Genomic DNA, 27,744 nt, shown 5'->3' with positions numbered 1-27,744 from the left:
CATTACGATCTGAAACTACCTGGTTAATGACTTTTTAGAGGCGAAGTCTAACATTTTCCCACAATTTAACAAGTCCTCTTCCTGACATACCCTACCTACATATATATGTACTTAAAGGATATGACGTGTCACATTGAAAGGATATAATCAAAAAGGTGTTGCAACTTACTGATGTAAGAGTAAGAGCCTTCAGAGTACAGAATTTTCTAGAAAGTATATGAAACGGATCTATTTGTAAATACCTCATGAAACAGCATGGAATGTCAACAGCCTCATTGGATTCGTGTAACATATTAACAGTCACACTGACAACTTTGACAGCATGTCAAAAATGGCTAAATACTACGATACTATGGTAAATTTCAATGATGTATATACATTATAAGCTAAACTGCATTGATGCTAAATGTAAAACCAACTCAATCTGAATTTTCAAGCGCTTTATTGACTGAACAGTTGCATACATACAGGTCCATATCAAAGCACTGATCCTGGTTATAACAGCATTGCACAAAGAGGCGCTATCTGAGCATTGGTCTGTCATCCACTGTAGATAGATGAGTACATGTACTCGCAATACACTCTCCGTGTTGGAGTGAAGCAGCATACATCATTCGCATATCACATTCATGCAGGGAGAACAAGAATTGAAAGAGATGACACTACTTAAACAGGGAGACTCTTGACTAAGGTCCATCCAAAGCACAGTTGCACTCTGGGCAAATTATTAGTCCATAGGTTTCTTGAGAACATTCCTCATAATCCTTACAGTAGTTCCAGTAACAGATATATGTCAATATATGCCTGTATTCATTTTGTCTTTTCAGTAACAACATTGTTACAACAATCACAAGATCTTGACAAGTCCCAAAAGTATGAGCAACGAGCATGGAACAATTACAAATACCTGTGTAACATATATTAATCTTCCAGAATTAGAAACATGTATAACAGTAGCAAGCTAAATCTCTAACAATATACTTGGACTGATGGATAACTAGTTTTCAGTTCGAGTTAACAGTTAAGATTTCCTCAGGGCAAAGCTGACTGAAGACTACCGTTGATATGTCAAGGGCATAGGTTGCTATACAACTGCTCTGTCTAATCTCAATGTGTTATGGAAGGATGAAGAACATGTAACATATATGCAATGTTTAACAGGAGATCAAAAATGGTTTGGGTAATGTGCATAGGAAGATTACTTGTTCGTTGAGACATTTTGGTACAATTTAGTGACAATGCTGAAAATATGACTGGTCCACTAAATGTAAATACATATGCTAGTAAAATATTTCTTCATCTGTTTCCATGTGGAAAGGGTTGGAGCTTTAATCCACATTATTGTATCAACATGGAATTGGAGCACCATGTATGTTGAGGAAAACATTTCATGAGAGAAGCTAGCAACTGTTGGCAATAGTGAATCTTCTCAGTACAAATATGATGGAAATACATATCACCCAATAGGGTAAAACATAGGAAACTTCATCTGTACACAAATCCGCTGATTAATGAAAGGCATTTGAAATATGCCCAATTACCTTCATAACACCACTGGTGTAACACTGGCAACAAATATATAATAGAAAAGTGGCTGAATGTTGAATATTGGTCCCAGCCAGCGATCTTTACATCATCATCGTCATACATGAAAGCACAGTTTGGTTGTGGTCCACATAGGCCTGTGGGTCAGTCAGTCAGCCAGCCGGCTTGCTTGTCTTTCTTCCACTGTTTGAGCTAGTACTCCCACAGGGTGGAGGAATCAATTTCCTCTCCTTTGGCAACAAAACTGTTTTGTTCTCCTTTCAGGTATTTGCCGTTAGGGGCCTTGATGGAGAGTAGGGACTGTCCCTGGAACTCTATCAAGAAGGGGCTGGTACCAGTGTCAGAGTCGGCTAGCAGGCTATTGTCATCAGCTACAGACCAGTACTTGTTGTTCAAAGCTGGAAGGGAATATAGGTGCATTATTACCATGTGCAATCTTCCTGTACAAACATGCCTTCCTATCTATAAAATTACAATTACCGACTGGAGAAATCATGTTACGGTTGATGTATAATTTCTCTATAATTTTTCATATTGACCAATAGTTGCATCAGCTTTACTGAATAAAATACATGTTTAGAATGGTCACTGAATTCCTGCCTCAGAACTGGAAGAAGAATAGCGTGACACCATAATGGTTTAATTACTACAATCAACTGAATACATGTAATTTCTTGTTTGACTGAAGATTCTGAATTTATTACTTGCCCGTGAAGAGACCACTCGTGAATAGTTGTGGTATCCGACTCGCTTTCGCTCGTGGGATACCACAACTATTCACTCGTTTCATAAAATTGGTATTACACGGGAGCTCGTTTAGTATTCTATATTTATTATACAAGTGAGGAATGTCCTACTATTAATGAATGTATTGTTTCCAAAGGGGCTGTACAAAATGTTCATATCTCATATAAGAAATAAAAGGGCTTGTGGTCGTTGTTTATCATACAATAAAACACTGCAGGGAGAATAAACCATGAGCATCAATCCACAAATGGCTTACTATAAAAGAAGGATTTGTATATGTAACACTAGTACAAGCAGTCCTATTTGTCTTACTCAGATATAAGCCAATCCTTTACTGTCGACTATTTTCATTTCTTACACATCAAGAGCTCTACTTTTCAAAAACACAAACAATAAGCAAGGCCAGCCTGACCTACCTTTCATATAATATTTCCCATCATCCTGCGGTTCCAAGAAGGTAACTCCATAAGTTGTCTTGTTGCAGACTAATTCTGGTTTTGTTGATGTGGCAGACTTCAAACCCACAAATCCAAAATCACACTTGAGGATAAGGAATGGCCTGTTGATCATGCGGATTATGAAGCGTGTGGCTGCTTCTCGGTTTTCCAGGTTGGATAAGATGCTTCCAGTCTGTTTGTTGTACAAGCAGTTACCGTTATCTGCAGTGATAATAACTGTGCCATCCCCCATGGACTCCACACCAAACAGGGACTTACTGGACCTGAAATGGCCAATGTGACAGAATGAGAGAAGCATTACCTATATTAGACATGGTAAACAAGGCAGAAGGCTTTAGAATGAATCTGTGCTTGTCAAGCGTTTTACTTTAAACCAGCGGTCTTGAATAGAATGTACTTTCACAATAAAACAGCGCTACACTATTATATGTTTCTTTTCTACATCATAGTACATGGCTAGTGAGTCCACCTGCACAAAGGTCACAGTATCTTTAATGTAACCACTTTTGAGGTTGTTACATTTTCAGAATTATTTGTTTGTTTGTTGTTTAACGCTCTATTCAGCAATATATAAGTCCTATTTGAAGCTTTTTTAACTTTTTTTTAAAAATACAGACCCTTGATGGTTACGTATGGACATATATCTAAGCCAAATAAACTTTTCATGAACTTTCAAAAAAATGAAACTGTTAATTTCCAGTCAGCTTAAAACTCACACAGTCAAACAAGTTGCTTGGATTCCTCCAAAAGACTCGAGGGACCAGTACTTGTTGTCTGCTGTTGTTCTGAAGGACCACTTTTGACTGGGTTTGTCAAACTCCATCTGGAATGTCGACTTTTCACACAATTCTGACTGATTGGCTGACAGATCCACACCTAAAACAAATATACAAACACATTCAAATGCAGATTACAAAAGCATCACCATATCATTTGTAACAATCTCCCACTGATAAGGTTCAACAAACTCACAGTCCCAGCCTAAAATCATATCAGCTTGACTGAAGTTCAGGTTTGAAAAGTCACTAAGGTTGACATCTTCATTGTGGCAACTCTAGTCATTTAAAATCAGCTTCCAAAGTTGCAGGGGCCCATCCCTACACATTCAGGTTGACAAAAAGTCAGAAGAAATCAGTTGACTTCTTCACAATAATGACAGTATCATTCAAACATGCTATTAATCATAACTCGAATACCTTAACATAGACTTACTACAGGACAGTCGTAGCACTGAGGTTGTTTTGTACAAAGGCACCGTGATGTATAAATCAGCAGTTATACGAATTACTCTGACAAATAGCACGTGGAAAACAAAATTATACGTAGCTCTCTTAATATCGGCTATGAATATATCAGGTTGGTTGGTTTGTTGTTTAACGCCGCACTCGGCAATATTCCAGCTATAAGACGGCGGTCTGTAAATAATGGAGTCTGGACCAGACAATCCAGTGATTAATATCATGAGCATCGATCCACGCAATTGTGATCGATGACATGCATGAACCAAGTCAGCGAGCCTGACCACCCGATCCCGTTAGTCGCCTTTTACGACAAGCATAGTCACCCTTTACGGCAAGCGTGTGTTTCTGAAGACCTATTCTACCCCGGAATCTTCACGGGTCGAATATCTCAGGTATGTTACATTCACACTTGACGTCTGACTTGTCTCAATGACAAACCTAACCGTGTCTGAAAGCAACCAGGCAGTGTCAGATATCAGGATACAATTACGTGATGTGGGGTCGCCTAGATTTCCGCATGTAAACAGTGTCGTTACAGACACCCACTTCATTTACTAAGGCTCCTGTGGCGCAAAGATGGGGGGCATTCTCTCACTGGATAAATACACTCTGTACAGGTTCTCATTACACAACTGCTTGAAACCGTAAATATTGATTTTGTTTCTCAATCCCCCAGGACGCATGTGTTATATCAAGTCGGTTTAATACATGTGGTGAGAATAAGGTATTTTGTTGGGGGTCTACTTTGACTTAGGATCAACTAATTGAATATTTATTGAACTATAATTAGAGCTTCCTAAACGGAAATAGTTTAATCGTTGTCACGAAAGCAAGGAACCGAAGATATTCACATTACAGTGAAGCAGGAGTGTATAAAAAAACTGTTATCATTAATATCAGTGTAAGTAATTCTGATCGTAATTATGTCGACCAATAACTCTGGGAATCGAAAGCCAAACAACTTGACATATCAATTGCTGCAGCAACTGCTTCCGTTTGTCAGAAGGGCTCGATGGTGTTCATTACATTCATCAAGTCAGTTTGAAACACTAGCCGATGTGAAATGGGGATCACAACACCTTTGACAGTAGTCAGCACCGTCCGTCATGTTGTAACAACGCCACCGAGCAAACAGCTCACTGCTGACAAACTTTTAACACATGCTGCCCACATCGTAGAAATGGTCTGAACTCTGATGAAGAACCTCTGAAGGATGTGGAAAACCACAGGAGTTTAGTGAACCTTTAGAGTCCTCTTATTCCAGCGTCATGTCGTTCGTTAGTTTAACGATCACATGTATTCAATAAGGAAGTAACAGGAAAAGCTTAACGTGTTCATTTCAATCATTCTCACGTTTTTCAGATGTCTGACAAAATCAAAACCCTTTTTTAAACATGTACAAGCATTGATCAAATGAACAGCTCACGATTTCCGAGTGCCATTATGAACTTAATATTTCAAGTGGATGCTATCAATATATATTTTTGTACGGGGTGATAAAGAAAAACATATCGTACTCATTTTACTAAGAACAAGTCATTTTACCCTGAGTTTTTTTACAACATCATGGCACTATGATTGTTGAACATGGTCTGCAGGCAAAGTATACTGCAGGACTTTCAGAACACTGCTAGAGATGTTTGACAGCCAGCATTCAGTGGCGGCGACCTGAACTATCCCCAAAACGATCTCAAATTTATTGATCGACATCAGGCAGACGACATCCTCGTCTTCACTAAATGACAGCCATGGATACTTAACAAAGAAGTCCATGTTGTGCACCATACAAGCACGCGTAGAGGACCTCAGTTGTTCATTAGCCCTCCAGCGTGAAGCTATGGTCTGTAATTTCAGTCGTCCTTCACATTGCCGTGCACGCAACTAGCCACAGAAACACTAGAATTTTAATGACTCTGAACCGCCTGACCTTATTTATCAATGAAGAATGCTGCCAACTCGAGGTTCTATCACTATAGATAACGACGTAGCAATGGTCCTTGCAATCATGAGTGTTGGTTTTTCACTTGAATCGATTTTCTGAGAGAACAGAAAACCATGACATCTATGCACATGATCAACGAAAATGTCAAACTAAAAGGTCAAAGCCTATATAAAGGTCTCACTCAATTGCATACCTACAGTCAAGACAAAAGAACAGAATGACAACATAAAACATGTAAATATTGTCTTCCATGCTCAAAACACTCCATTCAGGGTCGGTGTCAAGAACAAAAGATGACCATTCTCACGTGCTACAGAATGCACATGGCATAATAGCCAAGCAGTTGTCAGGTACAAGACCAAATAACAAACTACAATATCTGTTTATTTGGTTACAGAAATGAAAATTTGACTGCAGATCACCACCTTAGTACACAAAACTTTCGTATTATTCTCTCCTTGTCTTTTCCCTTTAAATTCCTTCTATATAAGGATGCAATAAAAGGTACTAAATGGTTCCCTACTTTTGGCTAAACGGGAGATTACGTGAATTATGTTGCTTTAGTGATTTAACACTGCAGCCCCTACGCCTGAAGGTCAATATAAAGGCTCTCCTTAGAAACTTCATACATGCTTAGCTAAATTTCCAAACATGCCGTGTATCATCAGGATATGTCAATATTGTTTCGTAGCTGCTGAGGGGCTGGTCGCGTTCCTGAAACGGGGGATGCATTGGCTCAGCCAACAAGGGCGCTACTCGACTATGTTGTACAAAGGATTCCTGACCAACAATTGACAACACTTAATCCTCGTTAAATTGTCAATTCTACTTCTGCGAGTGTTGAGCAAGACATGCGAAGTCCCTTTTCCATTCTAAACACACATGCCACAAAGCAAACTATCGCCATTACATAACAGGTAACATATACTGTGGACTCAGGACATAACAAAAACACTTGTATCTCTACATTTTACTTCAAAAAAGGTTCAAGGCGTGTTTTGTACACTAAAGACGCATTAATATCAAATAAGACGTCACAACGTGTCGATGCACACTTATTTACTGATCTTTTCATTTGCATTCAGCATCTGCTGGGAAGTTCTCGTAAGAGAGTCTCAAAATCGGGAATTCCTCCTGGCTGACATCCGTGTGTCATCATACCCAAATGCCGTGGCCTTTTCACTGTGCAATTAACCACAATTAGAGCCGGGCATTGTCAGGTACAGCTTATCATTTCTTTCTATCACATTAGAACCTTCACACAGGTACGAATAAGGGTCGGAAAACTAACGGGAGACGAAATCTGATATAAGCCGAACTCTTAAAGAGGGACAATACCGTAAGGCATAGGCTAATAACGCTTAGTCAATGAAAATATATAATTTTGATAGAAACAAACAAATCCATTTAAATTAAACAGGAGCCCTACTGAAATGGGGTATTCAGAATCGATAGACTTGCTCCATTTACGGGATTTAGCATTACAGTAAGGCAAGATAATATGGTCCAGTTGATGCGAGACAGACTAGGTAAGGCATTGCAACTTCTATTCTTCATTCAAAACGTTTGGGCAGAATTCAAAAGGTCTAATTAAATTTGTTTTGTGAAATGAAGGTTAAATCCTCCGAACAATGCAAGGAATAACCAGCAGCGGGTGAACATTGCCGGAAGGCTGAGAAAACTTTTTTCAAGGATACATACAAAAAATGGGTTCCTCATGTGTGAGATTGTAGGGACGCTAAATACAAACGCGAAATTTTGTGAAATGTGACTCATCTTCGAGGGAAAGTCGCCATGGCAACCTTGACTGGGCTTTACATACATTAATCAATAAAATGCTTACTAGTCTTCCATCTTTCCTTTTCACAAACAGAAAAAAACTACATTAAGTTGAAATATTGATGTATGCTGAACATAAAATGACTGAAAATATGCATCACTGATCCATCGAACATGATTGTCAAACTAAAATGATTGTGTATGTTACCATTTTATATCGCATCGGCAATATTGCAGCTATGTAGCGATATAGTAGTCAAGATATAATATTAACAAAATACTGCAGCGCATATAATACATTTATAGCCTTGAATGATTTTCTAAGGTTAGTTTTATGCTACCAGCACTATTGTCACGTGAACATTGGGCCTAATAGAGGGCAAATTGGGCTTAACAGTGTAATGTGTCTGCATGTCACGGTGACATTGGTGACATTTTTTAACTTGACAAAGGCAAAACAAGAGGAAGAAAAACTGCAACGATGTGAGAAATGTTTCACTGTGCTGATAAAGGCGAGACGTGAAATCGATCTGAATATTGTGAAAACACGATCTCTGAACACGAGTTTACAAAAGCACGTGCGCGCATGCTTTTACAGTGATGCTTATGCGGTGACTGGGAGTGAGTGACAGGCAACTGCTTTCATGGCTTTCTCGCGTATCTCTGATTTCATATGCATTGGAAACATTGCATAAAACAAAATATGTCAAACAAACTTCCCAGAATTGTTTTGGATATAAATTCCAAGTTTCACAATGAGCAGATTACATGAATGGCTGTATAGATCTATGTAATAAATAATCATTATAACAGGCTGTATCTGTCAGAGTATATCTGTATATAGCCTGTAGAGTATATAGGTAAAAACAAGAATTCGAATGTGTAAATAAAATCGATGGTTATTTAAACTGATATTAACAGTATTGCCACGAATTCCTGTGGTGTAATATATATCTACAGCGTATTAATTGGTAACAAATGTTAATACTAAATACTAAACAAGCAGTATAATTCAGGTGACACTTTACCTTGTTTAATCGATACAAATTTCTTATTGTTTGTGCTTGTGAGGACAACTTGTGGGTGACTATCTTCAAGGGTGAATAATTCATCTTTTCCAACTGTCTTGTTTTTACCCCCTTTCATGGTTGCAGTGGATCCAACAGCCGTCAGATAATATCCTTTACAGTCTTTGAACGCAAGGCCGCAGGTAGCACCTGACCTGATTTCTAGCGTAAATTTGGCATCATCCTCAAGCTCATTGACAAGACTGCCATCTCTATGCAAGAATCTATTGTCGCAGGTTTTCAGAGAATATTTCCCATCGGCAAAATGCAGAATGACAAGTCCAGCTTCACCCCATGGAACGATTTCTTTGCACTGGATTTCGTCGTCGCAGAGCACAGCATAACGTTTACGGTTGACGTTACGGAGGTTGACTTGGGGGTGAATTGCCAACTGGACAATCCATAACTCAGTGTCTGTGACGGTCTTAGAGAAACACTGCACATTGTCATCGGTTCCCCCAAAATAATTCCCGTGTTCAAGATTTCTGAATGCCCATCGACCGCTTCCATCCTTGGCATACTCAACGACAAATTTGTCACAACGTTCAAGTTCGTCAGCTTCTTTCTCACATGTAACTTTTCCATATTTATCCGCAGATATATAACGACCCAAGTGGCTCCTAATGTACACTACCTCGTCCTTTGTGTCTTGTTCTAGTATCCAAGTTTGCTTTTTCTTCAGACCTTGGCCAGATGCATTGATTTTAAATCCAAATGTCTCCGCTGTCAAATATTTCTGTGCATTATTTATCAATCCAACTTTCCACTGCAAAACATCTGGTCCACCGTGACTGTGACCATTAGCATTTCCGTTTGTAGACATCCTGAATCTATAGCAAAATTATGATTTCATATAAACACGGCAAATACCTATGACACAACTCAGCCAAACACTACCTGCCTGCCTAAGCTCCCAGTCTTTTATGTTAGCAGCCGACAAGCTGCACGTTGGGCCTCGTTTTGACTGCGTCACATTATGAGTCGAAATTTGATTGGTTGAGGCATTCCACTCCCTCTCCACAAGAGAGTTCTTTGTCGACGGCTCATGTGAGGGGAATGCGATTCGGGAGTCGGGTTGCTTGTCAAAAAGTTCATGCCGCAGTTGTGTTTAGAGCTGAATGTGTATCATATTTCGGCTGATAGTTTTACAGGGAGTGAAGTGAATTCGTTTGCGGTGATTTGTATTTCAATCTGTTTTAGCGAGCCCATTCTATCGATTCACGCCTCAATTTGTAAACAAAAACAAGGTCCGAGAAAAATGTCAAAGGTTTAATTTTGATATCGATCTAAGTAAATTCTGAATTGTCGACAAATGACGTTTCACGATTTGGGGTGAGTGGTCACATGCGTGTAACATTGTTACATTAGGCTCAACGAAATTCGAAGAAGTAGCCTAGCTGGTACCGGATTTCAACGATAGTCGTCTCTCATAATTGTTTTGCCCGACCACACTGGGTGACCAAGGACAGTTTATCTGTTTACCACTCTTCGGGCAGTCAAATAATCTGTCATGTTACTTTTAACATGTTCTAACGTCGTCTTGAATACAACATCAATGCACACACTTTTCGTCCATCGGGTGCAATCGTGCGTGACGAGTGTTCTAAGGGAGATAACTTCTGTATTTATTGACTAATGTGGGCAGAGCTCATGTCCTGCAACCGGTCACTGAGAACAGTCCTTGGGAAGTAAACGATCGCCCTAGAGGTTCCAAGAACGTTTCCATTCCAAGACCGGTTACTGTAATTGTTTGTTTCTTATGACTTCAACTCCAGAATATATCAAGCGTTTTTGATTAAACGTAGATTGATTTTACTCGTGAAGGATTCGCCGGGTGATATTTCACAGTATGTAATGTATCGTTTGACTCAGAATATGAGATTATATTAGCTGCAAGATCAATTTATGCCCCCAAAGAGTATACGTTCAAAAACATGTAATGAAAATATACTCGAGTTTACTGGAATACTTTTATCTCAGTGTAATTTCGAGGTTATCTGCCGGTATCTTACCCCAACGAGTATCCCGCTAAAGTTGTACCAAGCTATTATGCAATGCCACTTTACAGATATCTATACAACGTCACGTCTTCTTTCTCTTCATCCCACGACACTAGACCCATCGACCATAGAGTATGTTGTATGTTATGTGTGGGTTAGGATTTAGGGACACAATGGCCCGGGCATATATTTAAAACGTTCAGAGATCATCCATGCATCTTCACTGAGACAAAACTGTAGTTGCAGTAGACCTACCTCGTTTCACTTAATAAATATCTCAACAATGTTCTCCAAAGTCAAGTAATGGGGTTAGCTGGGTTAGACGTGACAAAGTCAAAGGGCGAGTGGTGCATACACTGTTGTCCTGCGCTTTGACTGGAATTTATATATTTTATGTATGTTTCTTTTACTAAAAGCATAGGCAAGTCTAGATCAAAGTAACCAAGTCTAGTTTGCTTGAATCCACAGCAGAAGAGGAAAGCTTCTTTCGAAAAAAAATGTTGTTTTTTTAATTTTAAAGACATGTTTTTTAATTGACTAAGTGTTCTTTTACTGTAACACTGTTTCACACAACATTATTCAGTTTTATATTATAAAGCAATACTTTAGCCATTACATCTGGCCCAGTCATAGCAGTATCTTTGATAACAGAACAATCCACGGTTTCTTTTCATGACATGCGTTCTGCGGGGTCACCAACAATAACCACTCGATCACCATTCTGCTGTGTGTTTGGCTCCAAATTGCAAAATAACTAAAAATCGGGAATATTCTATTAAATGTCAGTAGGTACAGGGCAATGAATACCCTGTATCCAACAACATCTGTTGTTTGTTACTTTTATTCCCATCACTGGAAACGTTATTTAAAAAATTATCAGGCGGTCAGGTCCGCTGACTTGGTTGATGCATGTCATCGTACCCCAGTTGCGTGGATCGATGCTCATGATGTCAATTACTGGATTGTCTGGTCCAAACTCGATAAGTTACAGGCCGCCGTCATATAGCTTGAATATTGCTGAGTGCGGCGTTAAACAACAAATAAGCAAACAAATAATAGACTATTCCCGATTTTGAGTTATTTTGCAAATCATCCTTCCCATTGGAGCCAAAACGTCAAACATAGGACGAGTACAGCAGTCTTGTCAACATACAGAATCCCCGTGGCAAAACATGCTTGCGACGATATGATTGCTTGAGATTTTGGCCAAATGGAAAAGGTAAGATTGGGTGAAATGTGGCTTAACGTCGTGTTCATAGAGACGTGTGTGTGTCCCACGGAGATATCACGCCCAGTGTTAACATGGATACCGCACCTCACAGTATACTGAATCCGAACCGACTAGTCCTTGTTTCTCCATATTTAATGCTAGGCAGGGTAACAACAACTACCATATTTTTACGCCTGTTGATATGAACCACCCACCTGCCTCTCTCCGGGCAGACGCTCTATCAACTAGACCACTTGGGCGGTCTGCATGTATTCCGTAGAATAGAATAAGATTGAATAGAATGCTCTCGTTGGACAGGGTACACACATGGTACGCACATCGCTGTAGCACTGGTGTTGAAGTATGCTGTGAAAATGTACACGTAATTATATATCATGAAGCCAATGGCCTAACCAAATTTATCTTCCAAATATGGCAATTAACCTCACACAAATATCGGTGAGTTTAAGTTTACATATTTGTAAGTGATGAACACAACATCATTGATATTCACCTGTGGCATAGTGTGTATATTTTACGACGCATCTTTTAATTCAGACCCAATTTAGTTCACACAAAATTGTAACTTGGAACAACCTTAGTCCCATCACAACATATAGTTTTCTCTGTTTTTAAATAGAATGGCATAATATTTTTTTATCAAAATATCAGGGAAATTAAGTTCAACCGGTTCTCCCGTGTAAAGCTTGCATTTTAACAGATGTCCGATAACCTACTCAGGTCACAAAACGTGACTATCGAATATTAGATAGCCACCCTTACAGGACCTTTTTAAGATTCACGTTTTTCAATCCAAGGTCTTGTCATTTTGTCATTTATTGTTGTTGTTGTGGTGGTCGATTCATTTTTGGGAATGTATCGCATTTTGTTAAATGTAAATGTTTAAATTAATATATTTGAAAACCGAAAAACATTTGATGTAACCGTGTAGTAAGAGCTCCCCTCCATATATTTTGGCCCGTACTCTTTTTCGTAGTCTGTCTTACAGACCCTGATACATTTATATCAACTACAGCCCATGCAAGTCTATAATGTTTGACAAGTCTAGATTACTGCAGTACTGAAAATGAAGAGAATCACTGGGCTCCCTTTTTATTAGATTTTTATTAAGATAACCGAACAACTGTTTTTTTCTGTATGATATGTTCATTTCAGAGACTATATGTTAGTCTATCTTTTTCGCTGTCATTTTATTATCATTATATAAATTATTATGAGAGACAATCATCGTATCTGATCTTATGCATTTAATTTTGTAATAATTAGAATAACAAACACTCATGTTCAAAACAATTACGCTTGACTAAACGTTATTCATCAATCTTGAATCAAAATGTTTTTGAGTGACTTTGTATCCTTAGCAGAACGTGCCAGCGTGCACAATTATGTCCTCGGATGCCCTGTTCGCGTGAAACGACGTGAGATTTGGCGCGTTTTCCTGTGTTTACCTCTAGGAATTGTGGGTAATGATACAGCAACATGGCCGCTGAAAGTGTTGTCGATCTGCGACACAAGTTAAAACATCAATCAAAGCCTGCTAAATCAGTCAAAAAGCGCAACTCAGGGGGTGAATATGATACTATGTATGCAGATTTTTACCAACCATCGTCGAGGTATGAAGATCACGTCAAAAACGAACGCGAGGACGAGTTACGTAAACTTGACGACAGTATTCAGCAACGTCGGCTCTTCTCAACAGCGCAGTGCGAAGAGATCGAGAGGAAAATTGACGAGGTTGTTGCTGAAGCCGAAGCAGGGGTATACAAAGATTGCACCGTTGATCGAGCACCATTGAGAAATAAATATTTCTTTGGCGAAGGGTACACCTACGGATCCCAGATGGCAAAGAAAGGGCCTGGTCAGGAGAGGCTTTATCCGAAGGGGAATGTAGACGAAGTACCCAAGTGGATAGAGAAACTTGTGATAAACCCCTTATATGACGCTGATATTGTCCCCAGGGGCTTCGTCAACAGTGCTGTGATCAATGACTATATGCCTGGGGGATGCATCGTCTCGCACATTGATCCACCTCACATATTTGACCGCCCCATATTTTCTGTATCTTTTTTTAGTGACAGCGCTCTGAGCTTTGGTTGCAGGTTCTCCTTCAAACCGATCAGAGTGTCAAAGCCAGTCCTTACTTTGCCTATTCAGCGAGGATGTGTTACAGTCCTAAGGTATTATGAAAATAAAATCATCGTACCTGTGTATGATGCGAATTGTATAGAAATTATCTGAAGGTCAACAGTGAAAAGACATTAAGTATTATTTAGCTTCAAATATACCAGTTGGCATGAATGAAATTTTGCTACACTGTTATCTGTATGTAACCTTGGTGACGTTTGAAATGTCATTACTTCTTTCACTAGCTGCTGTCACCATATTCCTTCATCTGTTCATCATTTACTAGTATTATTAGCCATTCAGTATGTCACTACGAGGTGGCTACAGATTGACACCCTCCGGAAGAATGTGACCCTAGCACCCCATTGCTGTTCGTAGGATGCAACTATAACATAATATCTAAAAAGCTATACCAAGACATTCAGAGAACTTGTGAAAACATACATCATGATATATTGAAACTCTCCAAGCTGTGGGTGGCGTTAAACAACAAATATATACACAACACACACAGATTGACTTAAGTAGGAAAGTGTGCCAATACACACGGTAGGATTTTCATCACATTACAACATCTGTGATTGGCTACAAATAATTGAAAAAAAATCCACAATAAGTATAAAAATTTGAAGATCAGCTGTTTTACCCCATAAATCTCAAATATATTTCAATGTATGAAAAAAAAATCTCACAAAAAATTCAGAGGACTTTAAAGGCGTAATGAAAACTATCCCAAAGTTTGGGTTCTGTACGTCTGGAACTCTATTTTTCTAAAAATGATATGCATATGGAGCATCTTTTCCTAAATACAGGATTATTTGTTGTGTGTCACACATGATAAGACTTTTCTGTAGACATTGGAAGGTGATTACCAAGATTCTTTGAAGTGCCAAATGGTCATCATATTTTCACTAACTTGTGTTTTTGTTTCAGTGGCTATGCAGCTGATGGCATTACTCACTGCATCCGACCTCAAGATGTTGTTGCAAGGCGTGCAGTCATTATTTTGAGAAGGTAATATTTTGACCTTTAAGCACTTTACCCATGATACTCGTACATGTTGTCGTTTGTTTGTTGTTTAATGCCGCACTCAGAAATATTCCAGCTATGTACGAGTGAGAACTTAACTGAAAAGCTATACTAGCCCGGGTAAAGATAAAATGTCCTTGTAATGTTAAAACAATGGGGAAATTTGTACTAGCCTGTAGGATTTTGCACTAGCCCCAGGCTAGCGGGTTAGTGTTAATTTCTAACCCTGTGTATGATGGCAGTCTTAAATAATTGAGTCTCGACCAGACAGTCAAGTGATTGCTATTATGTGCATCGATCTACACAATTGGAATACAATGACATGCATCAACCAAGTCAATGGGCCTGATTACCCAATCCCGTTAATCACCTCTTACTTGCTGAAGACCTATTCTATCCCAGGTCTTCATTTGTAGGGAGTACATGTATATTTGGACTGAAAATTATGGTTTCAGTTTCAAATATTTTTTAATCTTGTTTGAATTTTAATGTCCATTATCTATCTTTATTATAGTTGGTGAAATAAATAGCTGAAACAGCAGTGCAGATGTTTGGCAAAAGTAAAGCATGCTGAAATTTAAAAAAAAAATTTATAGCCAATTTTTCTTTAACTTTAAATGATATATTTCCTGATTATGTCCTCAGAGTTTTACCTAATGCACCTAGACTGGATGATGACCGATCTTTCACACGGAAACGTCAACATGCGAGTGATGAATCTAACAGTGAAGATGAAAATCAAAGTCACACCTACAGAGTAGTCATGCCACGTGCAGAATCTGCAAAGAGCCAGAAGCTTAATCAAAAGCCTCCTAAAGTAAACTCTAAGGTGATTTGCTTGAGTCACGGTAATGGAGACAAGGAGGAGAATAATGATTCATGTGAGGAGGACACAGCCTCATCCACCACGAAGATTGAGCGTGAAGTTAGATTCTCCAACTGGAAGTCGTAACCTGTTTCTTCATCAAGTGCTTTACCCAGTAAATAGTGTCAAACTTTGTCAAGTGCCAAGTGTTGGAGACAGTTGTGTCTAGTTGGAACATACTTTGCCTGTTTTTTGAGGTTTTATTTTGTTTGTGTGATTTTTTGTTATGAAGCAAGCAGTGAAAAATATGGTTGATGTGTCTGACAAACCTGTCAGTACTTTATATCCATATTCATCTTGACATGTTTCAAATACATTGCAGTCAAACTGATAGACATCAAGTGTTTGACAGCATAGGCATTGGTTACTTATACCTACAAGGCATTCCTGTTTTTCAAGATTTACCTATTTACTTTCATCATCTTCATCTGCTGTGTCTGTCCATATGGGTTTCCACAGTTGTATGTTATTACTAATTATATATTTGCTCTGAATTATTTCCCACTTCCCCACGTCCATTGTGTACTTACAAAAGTATTGGAAGATAATATCATACTTAGTTGGCTTGTCATAGCAAGTGATGTATCACAAGGTATGTTCCAACATTGTTTTGAAGTCACAAATAAAGAACATTGTTTATTGATCTGCATATCCATACATGTTAATGATGTAAAGGGCTGTCATTGGTTCGATATTTCAGTATCAATATATCATATGCCAAATTTCATGTTTTAATGCTTTGTTTTACATTATTTCATTGAATGTAGTATTAAAATTCCAGAATGTAAGAAGATGAGACTTTTTAAAAAATCCAATCTTTTTCAATTTACCTGCCAAAGGCACTTAGTTTAGAATCACAGATAAGTCCCTAGTATATATCTCAATGCATATATGAGTGATATGAGTCATGCCACAGAGTGTTAGAATCTGGCATTAGTCCCATGTCCAACACAAATTTTCTCAATAGTAAGCAATGTTAAACATGCTATATGTGTTCATAGGACTATTATTAATTACTGATTTTAATCATGTTAATTAAAATTCTCTTTATACATTATGATTTATCATAAGGACAAGTGATTCAACATTCAGCTGCTGTATTCAAGAAGTACACATACAATGAATGTGTGGTAACATAGTTAAAATTTCAATCTTTGCATTCATATTATTATGTATCAGTTGAGTATGGATATGTAGATATCGTGATATCAGTGACAGCCCTCCTCCTGTGATGTACATATTTGTGGTTATCTACTACAGTGTTGTTGTTAGAAACTCCTGATTGCATAATTCCCTCATGGCAGCAGTGTGATGTTTTTGTGTGGAGGCTGAAGAAAACATTCTTGGTTCTTACGCATCTTGCATGCAGCAACAACAAAAGTCATGCACAACCGTCTTTTGTTTATGTTTTCCTGGGCACACAATTACATGCTGAAAGAAATTCGTCAAAGTGTTTGCATAAGAACCAATTTGTTATTGTTTTTTTCTTCCCGATTGCTGAGGACAGTCCAAGCACCATTGACATCTCTGTTAATGGAATTAATATGGTAATAGTATGAAATAAAATGTAATATGTCAGAATACACAAATATTGTACCTGTTGACGGGTGATACTTTGTAAGGACTTCCGCTTCACATAATTTCAAGATTGTTAGTGATGATTGAGAGGTACAATGTTTTTCTTACCTTGATCACCAGGTGTTACATTCCACCTTCAATAGTATTACCATATTCGGCGTAATAAGCACCCACAGCGATATTTGGTAATATACTGACTAGTGAACAATCCCAATTGGCACCTTCCGATTTATCAATGTACACAAGATTTGTTTATTCATGTTTAATACGTACTTGTGTGTTATATGCACCCTTAATTATGGGCAATTTAATTCAGGAAAAATATATCTGTCGTGTATTATAGGCACAGATGTTTCTTTTGTATCATTTCAGGCTGTCAGCATAAACCACAAAATTTATGATCTTTTAACTCTGTGTATTTTTTCATCAAAATTTTATTCTATTAAGGGCCCCTATTTCTAATTTTGAGAATGCCCTGGGCGTCTATTATCTCGAATACAGTACTGTTAAGAACAGGAATGTGGTAGTTGCCAGTAGCTAGCTACAGAACAGCACAGGAACTGTTAAACAACTGAAGGCAAAAAGTTTTGTCATTTTCAGAAAGTCAGTGGTGCTTAGAAATCCCTTCAAGGTGATATGTACTTTTAAATGTACAGAAATGATAACCATGGTTTGATGAAGAATCTGATATGTAATTATTGTGGTTGGTACAAAGATATGATTTCAACATTGTCTGGATTCATCATCTGTGGAGGCATTGCTATCTCTTTTATTTGTTCCTGTTCTCTGATTATAACATTCAGTTCAACTCTATTGTCCTGTTTCTTGTGTTCCATTGTTACTTTCAACTTGATTCCACTTGGTATTTTTGACTATGGAGAAGAAAATCATCATGGTAAATTAGTAAACAAATCTTAGCCACTCGTATGAAGCCAAGAAAAATATCTATCTGTCAAGCTACCTCATCTTATAATGGATCATATTTTAACACTTACATTAACAAAAGACAAGATTGGGCAAGCAGTCTCAGTAGGTTTGTACACAGACTTTTCATAGTTACATTTTGTTGGCAAGACAGGGGTTGGAAAAGAAAGTCTGCAGCATCAGACTCTTAAAAAAGATGATAAATTTGTTCATTTTGTTTTTTCCATAAACGTCAGGACGACTTTGGAGTTTTTATATTGGATGTTTGCATTACTATTCCATATGTCAGAGAAATAAATAACTTATTAAACAGATAACATTTTTCGATATGCTGAAACATTTTGTTGAGTGAATTGTTATGACCCTAAACGTTTGGTGCATCTGTGATTTACAGAATATCACATGAAAATCCTGCATGATAAATTATGGTCAACCTTTTAACATGGTGAAGCGAGTCTCATTGTGTCATTAAATCAATGATTATTAACTGAGTTATATTCATGGTATTGATTATGTGTCACTTGTTAATTTGACTTGACATTATGCTACTGGTAATAAATAAACTGGGGATAAACACATCACAGAATGCTGAAAGCAAGAAGAGAATTACCAATTTTCACTATATTCTATGCAAAACTATCGAAGTATAATTTACTGGTTTGTCCATTTTTTTATGGTTGATGTCAAATGAGTTGTCAAAAAAGTAAGCAAACACAATTCACTGTGTATTCAGAACGATGTGAAGTTAAAAGTTAAAAACATTATATCAGTTTTTGTTGCATTTTGTTTTCGTATGTTTTCTTATTCATTAAAAAAATAGAGTGGACTGCCAAATAAGAATAACATTATATCCCGTTCTTTTTGTATTTTGTCTTGTGTTTTTGGCTTGTTTGGTTAGATTGTTATTGGGAAATTAATGTGTTGGCTCAGTACCTTGCAGCAGTTGTTCACTCACACAGAATCACCATGTTAAATAAATGTTGGAGCACACCCACCTATATCTGAGTTCATCATGTTTTGTCTGTGAATGTTAATGGCTGCCCTGAGATAGATGGAAGCAATCGGCTCTCTTGAGTGTCTCCAGTAACTGCAAGAATTGATCAGAATCTCAGATTTGTCCTTATGATTATGATCCTCGGTTTGTCACAACAATGTCAGTGCTTGTTGGTTTCACCAAAGTAGTTGTTGGAGCTTTGTTTCAACATTATTGACCCCTGAGATATCGATACTTGTCAAAAAGTGGAAATTGATTTCAGTTAAGTACCGCTAATCTAGAATCTCAATAATAGCCCCTTCAAGGTGTGCCCGCAGGGGTAAACTTCAGCTTCAGCAGTAGATTGGGTCTTGGCAAACAATACTTATCTTAACCATCGGTTACAGTTTGTAAAATGTCTGAACAAGATTGGTTTATTGTGTCTGAACATTATAAAAGACCAACATATTTCATGTATGACTTTGTGTCTCCATATATTCTTTCTGCAGCTCTACCAGGTAGCCACAGGGTTTTCCCCGACGCAGAAATATGCATCCAGTACACTCAAATGTATAGAATGGACGCATACATTTTTTATATTGCATCACACTGGATACATGATGCTAGTCATCATACCAAATTCTTGACAAGAAATTAATGTTCCTGTAATTAAACTAATCATATAATCTTTCAGTACAGTACACTAGTCTTGCACTAGTCAGCAAATTTACAGCATCCTGAAGATAAACTGTTCTGGGCCAGGGGTTGATAACATGAGCAAAGCTCCACACTGTTGGGACATAGTAGCATGCAGTCAACCAGATCCTATACTGTGACCATTCGATACTCATTTTAGTTGGCAGGGTGCATTCTGACGGGATAGACAGCCAGGATAAAGGATGAAAAAGCTAGCCACAATTCTGGACTTATCTGCAGTTGACGTTTAAACGTATTTCTTTCTGCATGAAGATAGTTCCAAGTATCCCTGTGTTATGGCTTTTCGTACGCTTAAGAAACATTTGTAATCTTCCCGTTAGTCACGAGAACAACTGTAAAACATTTCACGACTTTATCTTAAAACAGTGCATCACCTGAGTACATGTTTTTACAATATTTTTATGGCGTGAATAATCACGATAACCATGATCGTCCGAAAACATATGATGTCCAATGACCTGTGATCGGACAATATGTAAAACTAGAAGCTCAAGTTGAGTAATTTTTGTGATGGATTTAAGTTAGCTATTTAAAATGTAATATGATAAAATATGACTACTGGGTAGTTTGGGTAAAAGGAGACACTTCAGTTTGGTCCGGTGGCAGTTTCAACTATCGTAGTACCAGGTATCTTGGTTGTGGGTCGTATCCCAGATTTGCCCTGAATGTTGGTTGGTCTCCCACATTACCCTGCCATGGCAGAACCTACACAGGTATTACTACTCAACCCCAGCTACACTCTACTGGCTAGACATTATATAGTCAAACAATGTCTCAAACTTTGATGTGTCCAACTTTCGGTTGTCTTGAAGTTTAAACTTGGTCCCTATGTATTGCTTCTTTATTCATCATTTGTCCACACAACAGTGTCTGATTCTATCTCCAGGCTTAGATGCCAAAATGTTTTTGATTAAAATCTGAATCTTCAAAGTTACTACATTGATTAGATGTGGACAGATGTGTAATGATGTCTGAGACTGAACAAGAAGCTACGGACTGAATGTCACCGGACTTCATTAACTCATTGGATAGGTAGACACACATGTGCTGTTTGTCTCAGAGTAGAATACCATTCTCAAATTGAAGTCCTGTAAAGTCCAACACAGAAGGGGGTGGTCGGGTGGCCTAGTGGTTAAAGCGTTCGCTCATCACGCAGAAGACCCGTGTTTGATTCCCGACATGCGTACAATGTGTGAAGCCCATTTCTGGTGTCCCCCGCCGTGATATAGCTGGAATATTGCTGAAAGCGGCGTAAAACCATACTCACTCACTCACTCACTCACTCACCCCCCAACACAAAAGTAAATGATTGGTCTTGATAAATAGGTACAAACAAGAATTGATTTGCTAGATGTAAACTTCTTGTGAATGTTATTTTACCATTGTATTGGTAAGTTAAATTGGCTGACTTGATGCACACCTGGTCACATGATTGATTTACAACTGCAGACCTCCAGGCCCCCCAATCGCCTAACTTCAACCACTGTTGAGTGTGGCTTCAACACTTAGGATGAGGTGGCCCAATGGTTACAGTTTTTACTTTTTCATGCAGAAGACAGGGTTTGATTCCTCACATGTGAGGCCAGTGCTTGGTATGCCATGGAGGGGCATTTGTACCTGTTTTCAATAAATATATAAACATGATATAAATAATCAGAGATCCCTGGTGTGTTCCGAATGCACAACAATCTATGGAAATATAATTTGTTGTTTCGATTTGTTTGTTTGCTTGTTTAAGGTTACACAAGAAATTATTTACATATAGTAAAATGGAGACTGCTCCACTGTAGGTCTCCCAATGTTATCTATATATATGATTGCTGCTGTTTTGTTAATTGTGAATTTTGCTCCCTCACTTGCAAGTGTAGGATTGTGCAGTGTTTATTCTGGGAATGTTATGTTTAAAAAATGGTATATATCGTGTTCTTGTACACAGACATTTGTATTTAGACCCGGATTATGTATTGAAAAGTATACGAAAGGAGCTTTTTGTATAAAATGATTACAGATTTGGTATGTCGTTTGATTTCATGTTATTATTAAGAGTGTGTCCTTGAAGAAGAACCTAAGCTTCCATTTATTTAGAAGGGTTGAGACAGTGGTGATGCCCATGTTGATCTGTAAATGCAAAAGTATTGAACTTGCAACTCTACATGTACCTTTGGTAAACTGTCTTTCACATTTTTTCTTATGTAAATACAGAAATTCAAGCTTACTTTTGCTTACGGTTTGGAGAGAATGTTCAGCTTCAAACATGGAAAAGAGGTGCCTTCCTTGGTATTGTGTGATTGTACTCTTAGTAACCTGTGTATGTGTATACATTGTTGATATTTGCCAGGTATGTTACAAGTACTGTTTGAGGTTCTTTGGTGTGTTGATGACTGATATACCACACATTAATTATTTTGTACCATGTTACCATGAGACAAAGGAACTACATGAAAAAGGTTGTTTTTTAAATAGAATTTTACTGTTATGTTCATGATGTTTTGTTTCTTTAATCAATTCAGTTTTTCCCTATTTTCCATCATCTGAATAGTATTTTCAGTTTAAAGGGGTACTGGGCTCAGCTGCAAGTTTCACTCAAATCATGTTTATCTGTCAACGAAAATTATGTTAAATATATCAATGTAATTGTTCATGATTACCCGAATTACAGTTTCAGTCTCATTAAGATCAGATATTTTGTTCTTGCTACTGCTAAGCAACGACATTTCACAAACTTTGCCCGACCAATTAAATGACTGACAAGTCAACATTAGCCAATCAGAAAGCAGCTTTCTCGAGCTTTACAGCATTAGTTCCACACTCTTAACCTCCATCCGAGACTATAATTCCAAATTTCAAAACTGAACAAAAGAACATCCTGGACCTCTACGATTATACGATCACTTTCCGGAAATAAAAAAAGGGCAATTGACAATGGAGTGTAGTCCCTTTAAGAGGGTGTGTTGATACTGGGACACATGAATAAGGATTGTTTATTATTATTCAGTAAAGTGTTAAAGGGGCTCTTTGAGGTAGTTTATAGGTTATGTAATATGAGTGTACATTACCCCAAAATATGGTTGTTTTTTATTTATTGTGACTGAATAATTGTAAACAGTATGATGTTGATTTTAATATAACTTAAGCGGGATCATCAGTTTTTGTTTGCACTACTTGTCCGTATCAATTTTATTACCATTAGTATTTAAGTGCTCTTTAGGCTGATTAGAAAAAGACATTTATGGCCTGTCACTAAAAGAAAGCCAGTTATTTCTTTGATGTTTAACAGTCATTAGGGGCATTGTTGGCCCAGTTGTCTAAGGCGCCGCATTTCTGTGTGCACAGGTGCGTCCTGGATCCTGAAATCACGGATGTTTCTTGGCTTGTCAGAACCGTTCCCGTTCCCTCCATCAATTCAGGCTTTACCCCTTCACTCCCTTTAAAGATATTTCCCCACATCAAATGGGTAGATAATTGATTTGGTCCCATTATTTCTTTGACCAATCACCTCCTTAGTATATGACATGTTCCATGCTATCATCAGTGCTATTATCAAAATGTTTTTCCAATCATTTGGTGTTCAATCATAAACATACCCGTTTAATCAAAAAGGATAAACTGAGAAAGTACTGATATGCACTAGGGCTGGGACGAGTCCAAATTTACTACCTGGGTACCCACGCCCCTATTACCCGACCCTACCCGGGTACCCGCTGTAGGTCTCAAGAGATAGGTCCAAATGTCCGACTGGGAATAGTTTGGCCGTAGCCCTGGCAAAATGTATTTAGATACACTTCATGCATAAACTGAAGTTGACTGAAGTTTTATCTTTATTCATACATATAAAGTCAGAAGGAATGTGTGCATAGTCAACGAAGTGCAAACATTAGTCACTTATTGTGTAACCGTAGAGTCCTAGATAATCTTTTGTCATTAAACAATATGTCACGTGACTAACCACGGGTCCGGGTGGTCCGGTGGGTACCCCTGTCCTCCTCAGTACCCTATCCGAGTATCCGAGGTACCCGTCCCAGCCCTAATATGCATGTATATGGACCTACCTACTGGAAGCTACCTGATATGATTGTTCATGCATTTAGGATAGGCTGAAAGAAAGCATCAAACAGAGGCATTAGGTCAAGGATATTTTCATATTTCGAGACACATATTCTGAATATATTTCTATATGCATGTTTTTGTGGCTTAAATCATGTCAGGATTATCAGTTAGACTTGTGTTTGATCATGTTAATGTTAAAATTGTGCGGATGTCTTTGTGTTGTGTGTATATAATTATAAATAGATGTTCTAGAGTTTTATTATGACTGTGATTTATTTGATTAAGGATGAACAAATGATTGTACATGTATATAACGTAAGAAGATGATTGATGTTTGTACATAACTGGAGTCTTGTAACCAAGCTTAGTGTTTACAAGGAGTCAGTGTTACCAGCTGGTTGGAAATGAACAATTGTGATTGACATTGGTTATCCAACAGCTGTGCTGTCGGTTGGAATATTGAAAATAAGTTAGAGTTATGTTCTGTTTGTAGATGTCGTGAGGGTTTATGTCTACAAAAAACTAGGAATGCTGTTTATGTATTGAAATGAATTTTATATAATTTAAACCTCAGTACGTTCAACTGTAGATACATCAAAGAAAAGTTTTTTTTGGTAATTACATCAGCGGCAATCAGAGCTATTATTGACTATGAATAAGGATACCTTGGACCTCGTTATATGTGAAGTTGGACATATGTTAAAAATTCTCGAGGTGACAATTTTGTGAAATTTCTGCAGAAATATTTGTACTTTGTTACTGCCATTTCTTAGCCTGTAATATTCCTCCATTCCCCCTAAGTTGAAAATAATAAAAAAAACAACTCCTTATCTTATCCATTTGTTTCAGTGTTTCTTGTTACTGAGTTGGGCGTTGTATTTCCCACTGGGACACAGAGAAATTATTGTTGGGAAAACAGATGGATTGACCAATTCAAATAAAATGCAGATCAAACTTTGGCAACAAAATGCCATATTCTGCTTTGATGCAAATAATTGATGGTGATCTCCTGGCTGACATGAAGTAGCTGAAATATTGCTGACTGTGGAGTTCCACAACATTCCTCCACCAACCTTACCTGCCCTTGACATGGCTGGTCTAGACTTGATATTCCCATGGCCGCCATGATGTTGCTGAAATATTGCTGACTGTGGAGTTCCACAACATTCCTCCACCAACCTTTTCTGCCCTTGACATGGCTGGACTAGACTTGATATTCCCCCGGCCGCCATGATGTTGCTGAAATATTGCTGACTGGTGTTCCACAACATTCCTCCACCAACCTTACCTTCCCTTGACATGGCTGGTGTAGACTTGATATTCCCCCGGCCACAATGATGTTGCTGAAATATTGCTGACTGTGGAGTTCCACAACATTCCTCCACCAACCTTACCTGCCCTTGACATGGCTGGTGTAGACTTGATATTCCCCCGGCCACAATGATGTTGCTGAAATATTGCTGACTGTGGAGTTCCACAACATTCCTCCACCAACCTTACCTGCCCTTGACATGGCTGGTGTAGACTTGATATTCCCCCGGCTACATTGATGTTGCTGAAATATTGCTGACTGTGGAGTTCCACAACATTCCTCCACCAACCTTACCTGCCCTTGACATGGCTGGTGTAGACTTGATATTCTCCCGGCCACAATGATGTTGCTGAAATATTGCTGACTGTGGAGTTCCACAACATTCCTCCACCAACCTTACCTTCCCTTGACATGACTGGTGTAGACTTGATATTCCCCCGGCCACAATGATGTTGCTGAAATATTGCTGACTGTGGAGTTCCACAACATTCCTCCACCAACCTTACCTTCCCTTGACATGGCTGGTGTAGACTTGATTATCTCCCGGCCGCCACAATGTTGCTGAAATATTGCTGACTGTGGAGTTCCACAACATTCCTCCACCAACCTTACCTGCCCTTGACATGGCTGGTGTAGACTTGATATTCCCCCGGCCACAATGATGTTGCTGAAATATTGCTGACTGGGGCGTTCCACATTTTCTGCTCTGGATTGTCACTCTTCAGGAAACACAGACATACCACTGTCTTGTGCTGGAAGGGACAGTGGCCCAGTCTATGAGTCATCCAATATGCCACAACTTGCTGCTGCATGCCAGAATCCTATGGACATTGGTCTGAATCCATGATTGTGAGACTGCCTCCATGGTCTCATGGTAGAGCGGAAGGTCCGGGGTTCGATCCCCGACCGCGTCCTACCAAAAGACGTTAAAAGATGGTACTTGTTGTTACCCTGCCTGGCGCTCAGCATTAAGGGACTAAAACTAGGACTGGTAGGCTCGGAGTCAGTATATTGTGTCTGAGTGGGGTATTCATGAGTAACTGCAGCATGGTATCTCAGTGAGCTAGCACTATAAATCGACATCAGTCCGGACTACTACAAGCAGCCTCACACTCACACACACACACACACACACACACACGTGTGCTTGCATGTCGCTATATAAGTGTAATAATCTTGGACGCGATGTTAAACTCCATTTCACCTCACCTCACCTTGATTGTGATGCTTGGTTTATCAGCACCACACTTTGCTCATGGGCTTCCCCAAACCTGCATCACTCTGGCCTTTCCTCACACATTAAGCTGACATGCCATGGTAAAACAGAAATAGTGTTCTAGGTGGCATTAACCCAGAAAGCCATCAGTGATTCCTCAGTCCTTTCATCTCCATGGTAATAGAAGACACAATGCATAACATGAGTTGTGAGGAAAATAGCATCATGAGAGAAAACAGTACAGAGATAGTCATGTGTATAAACTTTCTTTATTAAAATGATATAAAAATACTTTAGATATATATGTTTCTTGTTGTCAATTTGAACACACAGGAATGAAACATGTAAATCTCTCACACTGGATGTGATTTACCCTGGGACTTGAAGCACTGTTTTGTAATTTGATAAAACATACGGCTAGACCAATTCAATTCCTTGTTTTCTTGAAATTCCTGGTCAAATACCAAGGAACAGGAGGATCCTCATATCTTTAACAAATCGTCGGGTTTGACTTGAGATTTACCTAAGATTAATCTTTGGAAAAATATATGTTAAAGTATGATTTATATTTCCAATCGAATACAGCCAACTTTAGGAAAGGCTAATCTGGAAAACATGAAAATAACTTGGTCTAGCCTAAAATAATTTTTCTATAACAGTATTTCAGTGCCTGTGACACTGCTACTGGCCAAGTGTTGTAAACCTCTTCAGTCAATTTTTTAATATGAACACACTTTCTGACAACCATAAAAATAAAATAAAACCAACATGAAGATATATATGGGTAACACCATGCCCAATACCTTCCCTACAGAAACAGGATGACATAAAAAAATTCTACTCTACAACCAACAAATAGTGATTTTGACCATATTCTCATATATCTAGAAGTATTTTCACTCGGAAAATTCATTTGGAACTGACATTTTGTGTGCATCAAATATTCAAC

The 27,744-nt window shown here is 38.3% G+C and overlaps 2 protein-coding genes across 2 annotated transcripts; one reads left to right on the top strand and one right to left on the bottom strand.

Annotated features, from left to right (window-relative positions):
* Window positions 1-425: 425 nt before the first annotated feature.
* Window positions 426-9,718, bottom strand: LOC139469908 (fascin-like). The gene is made up of 4 exons (XM_071252254.1): window positions 8,741-9,718; window positions 3,467-3,626; window positions 2,709-3,013; window positions 426-1,943 (listed from the first exon to the last, which is right to left on the bottom strand). The coding sequence occupies exons 1-4, from the start codon at window positions 9,600-9,602 to the stop codon at window positions 1,738-1,740; spliced, it is 1,533 nt and encodes a 510-aa protein (XP_071108355.1). The 5' UTR covers window positions 9,603-9,718; the 3' UTR covers window positions 426-1,737.
* Window positions 9,719-13,482: 3,764 nt separating this feature from the next.
* On the top strand, window positions 13,483-25,058 carry LOC139469907 (RNA demethylase ALKBH5-like). The gene is made up of 3 exons (XM_071252252.1): window positions 13,483-14,187; window positions 15,068-15,148; window positions 15,809-25,058. Exons 1-3 carry the CDS (start codon window positions 13,490-13,492, stop codon window positions 16,113-16,115), a joined length of 1,086 nt encoding a protein of 361 aa, XP_071108353.1. The 5' UTR covers window positions 13,483-13,489; the 3' UTR covers window positions 16,116-25,058.
* The last annotated feature ends 2,686 nt before the right edge of the window (window positions 25,059-27,744 follow it).

The sequence above is a fragment of the Haliotis cracherodii genome, unplaced genomic scaffold, assembly GCF_022045235.1.
Source record: "Haliotis cracherodii isolate W230 unplaced genomic scaffold, xgHalCrac1.p SCAF_2, whole genome shotgun sequence".
Taxonomy (NCBI): domain Eukaryota; kingdom Metazoa; phylum Mollusca; class Gastropoda; order Lepetellida; family Haliotidae; genus Haliotis; species Haliotis cracherodii.
The sequence above is the reverse complement of the archived record's forward strand: the minus strand, read 5'-3'. Positions and strand labels throughout refer to the sequence as shown.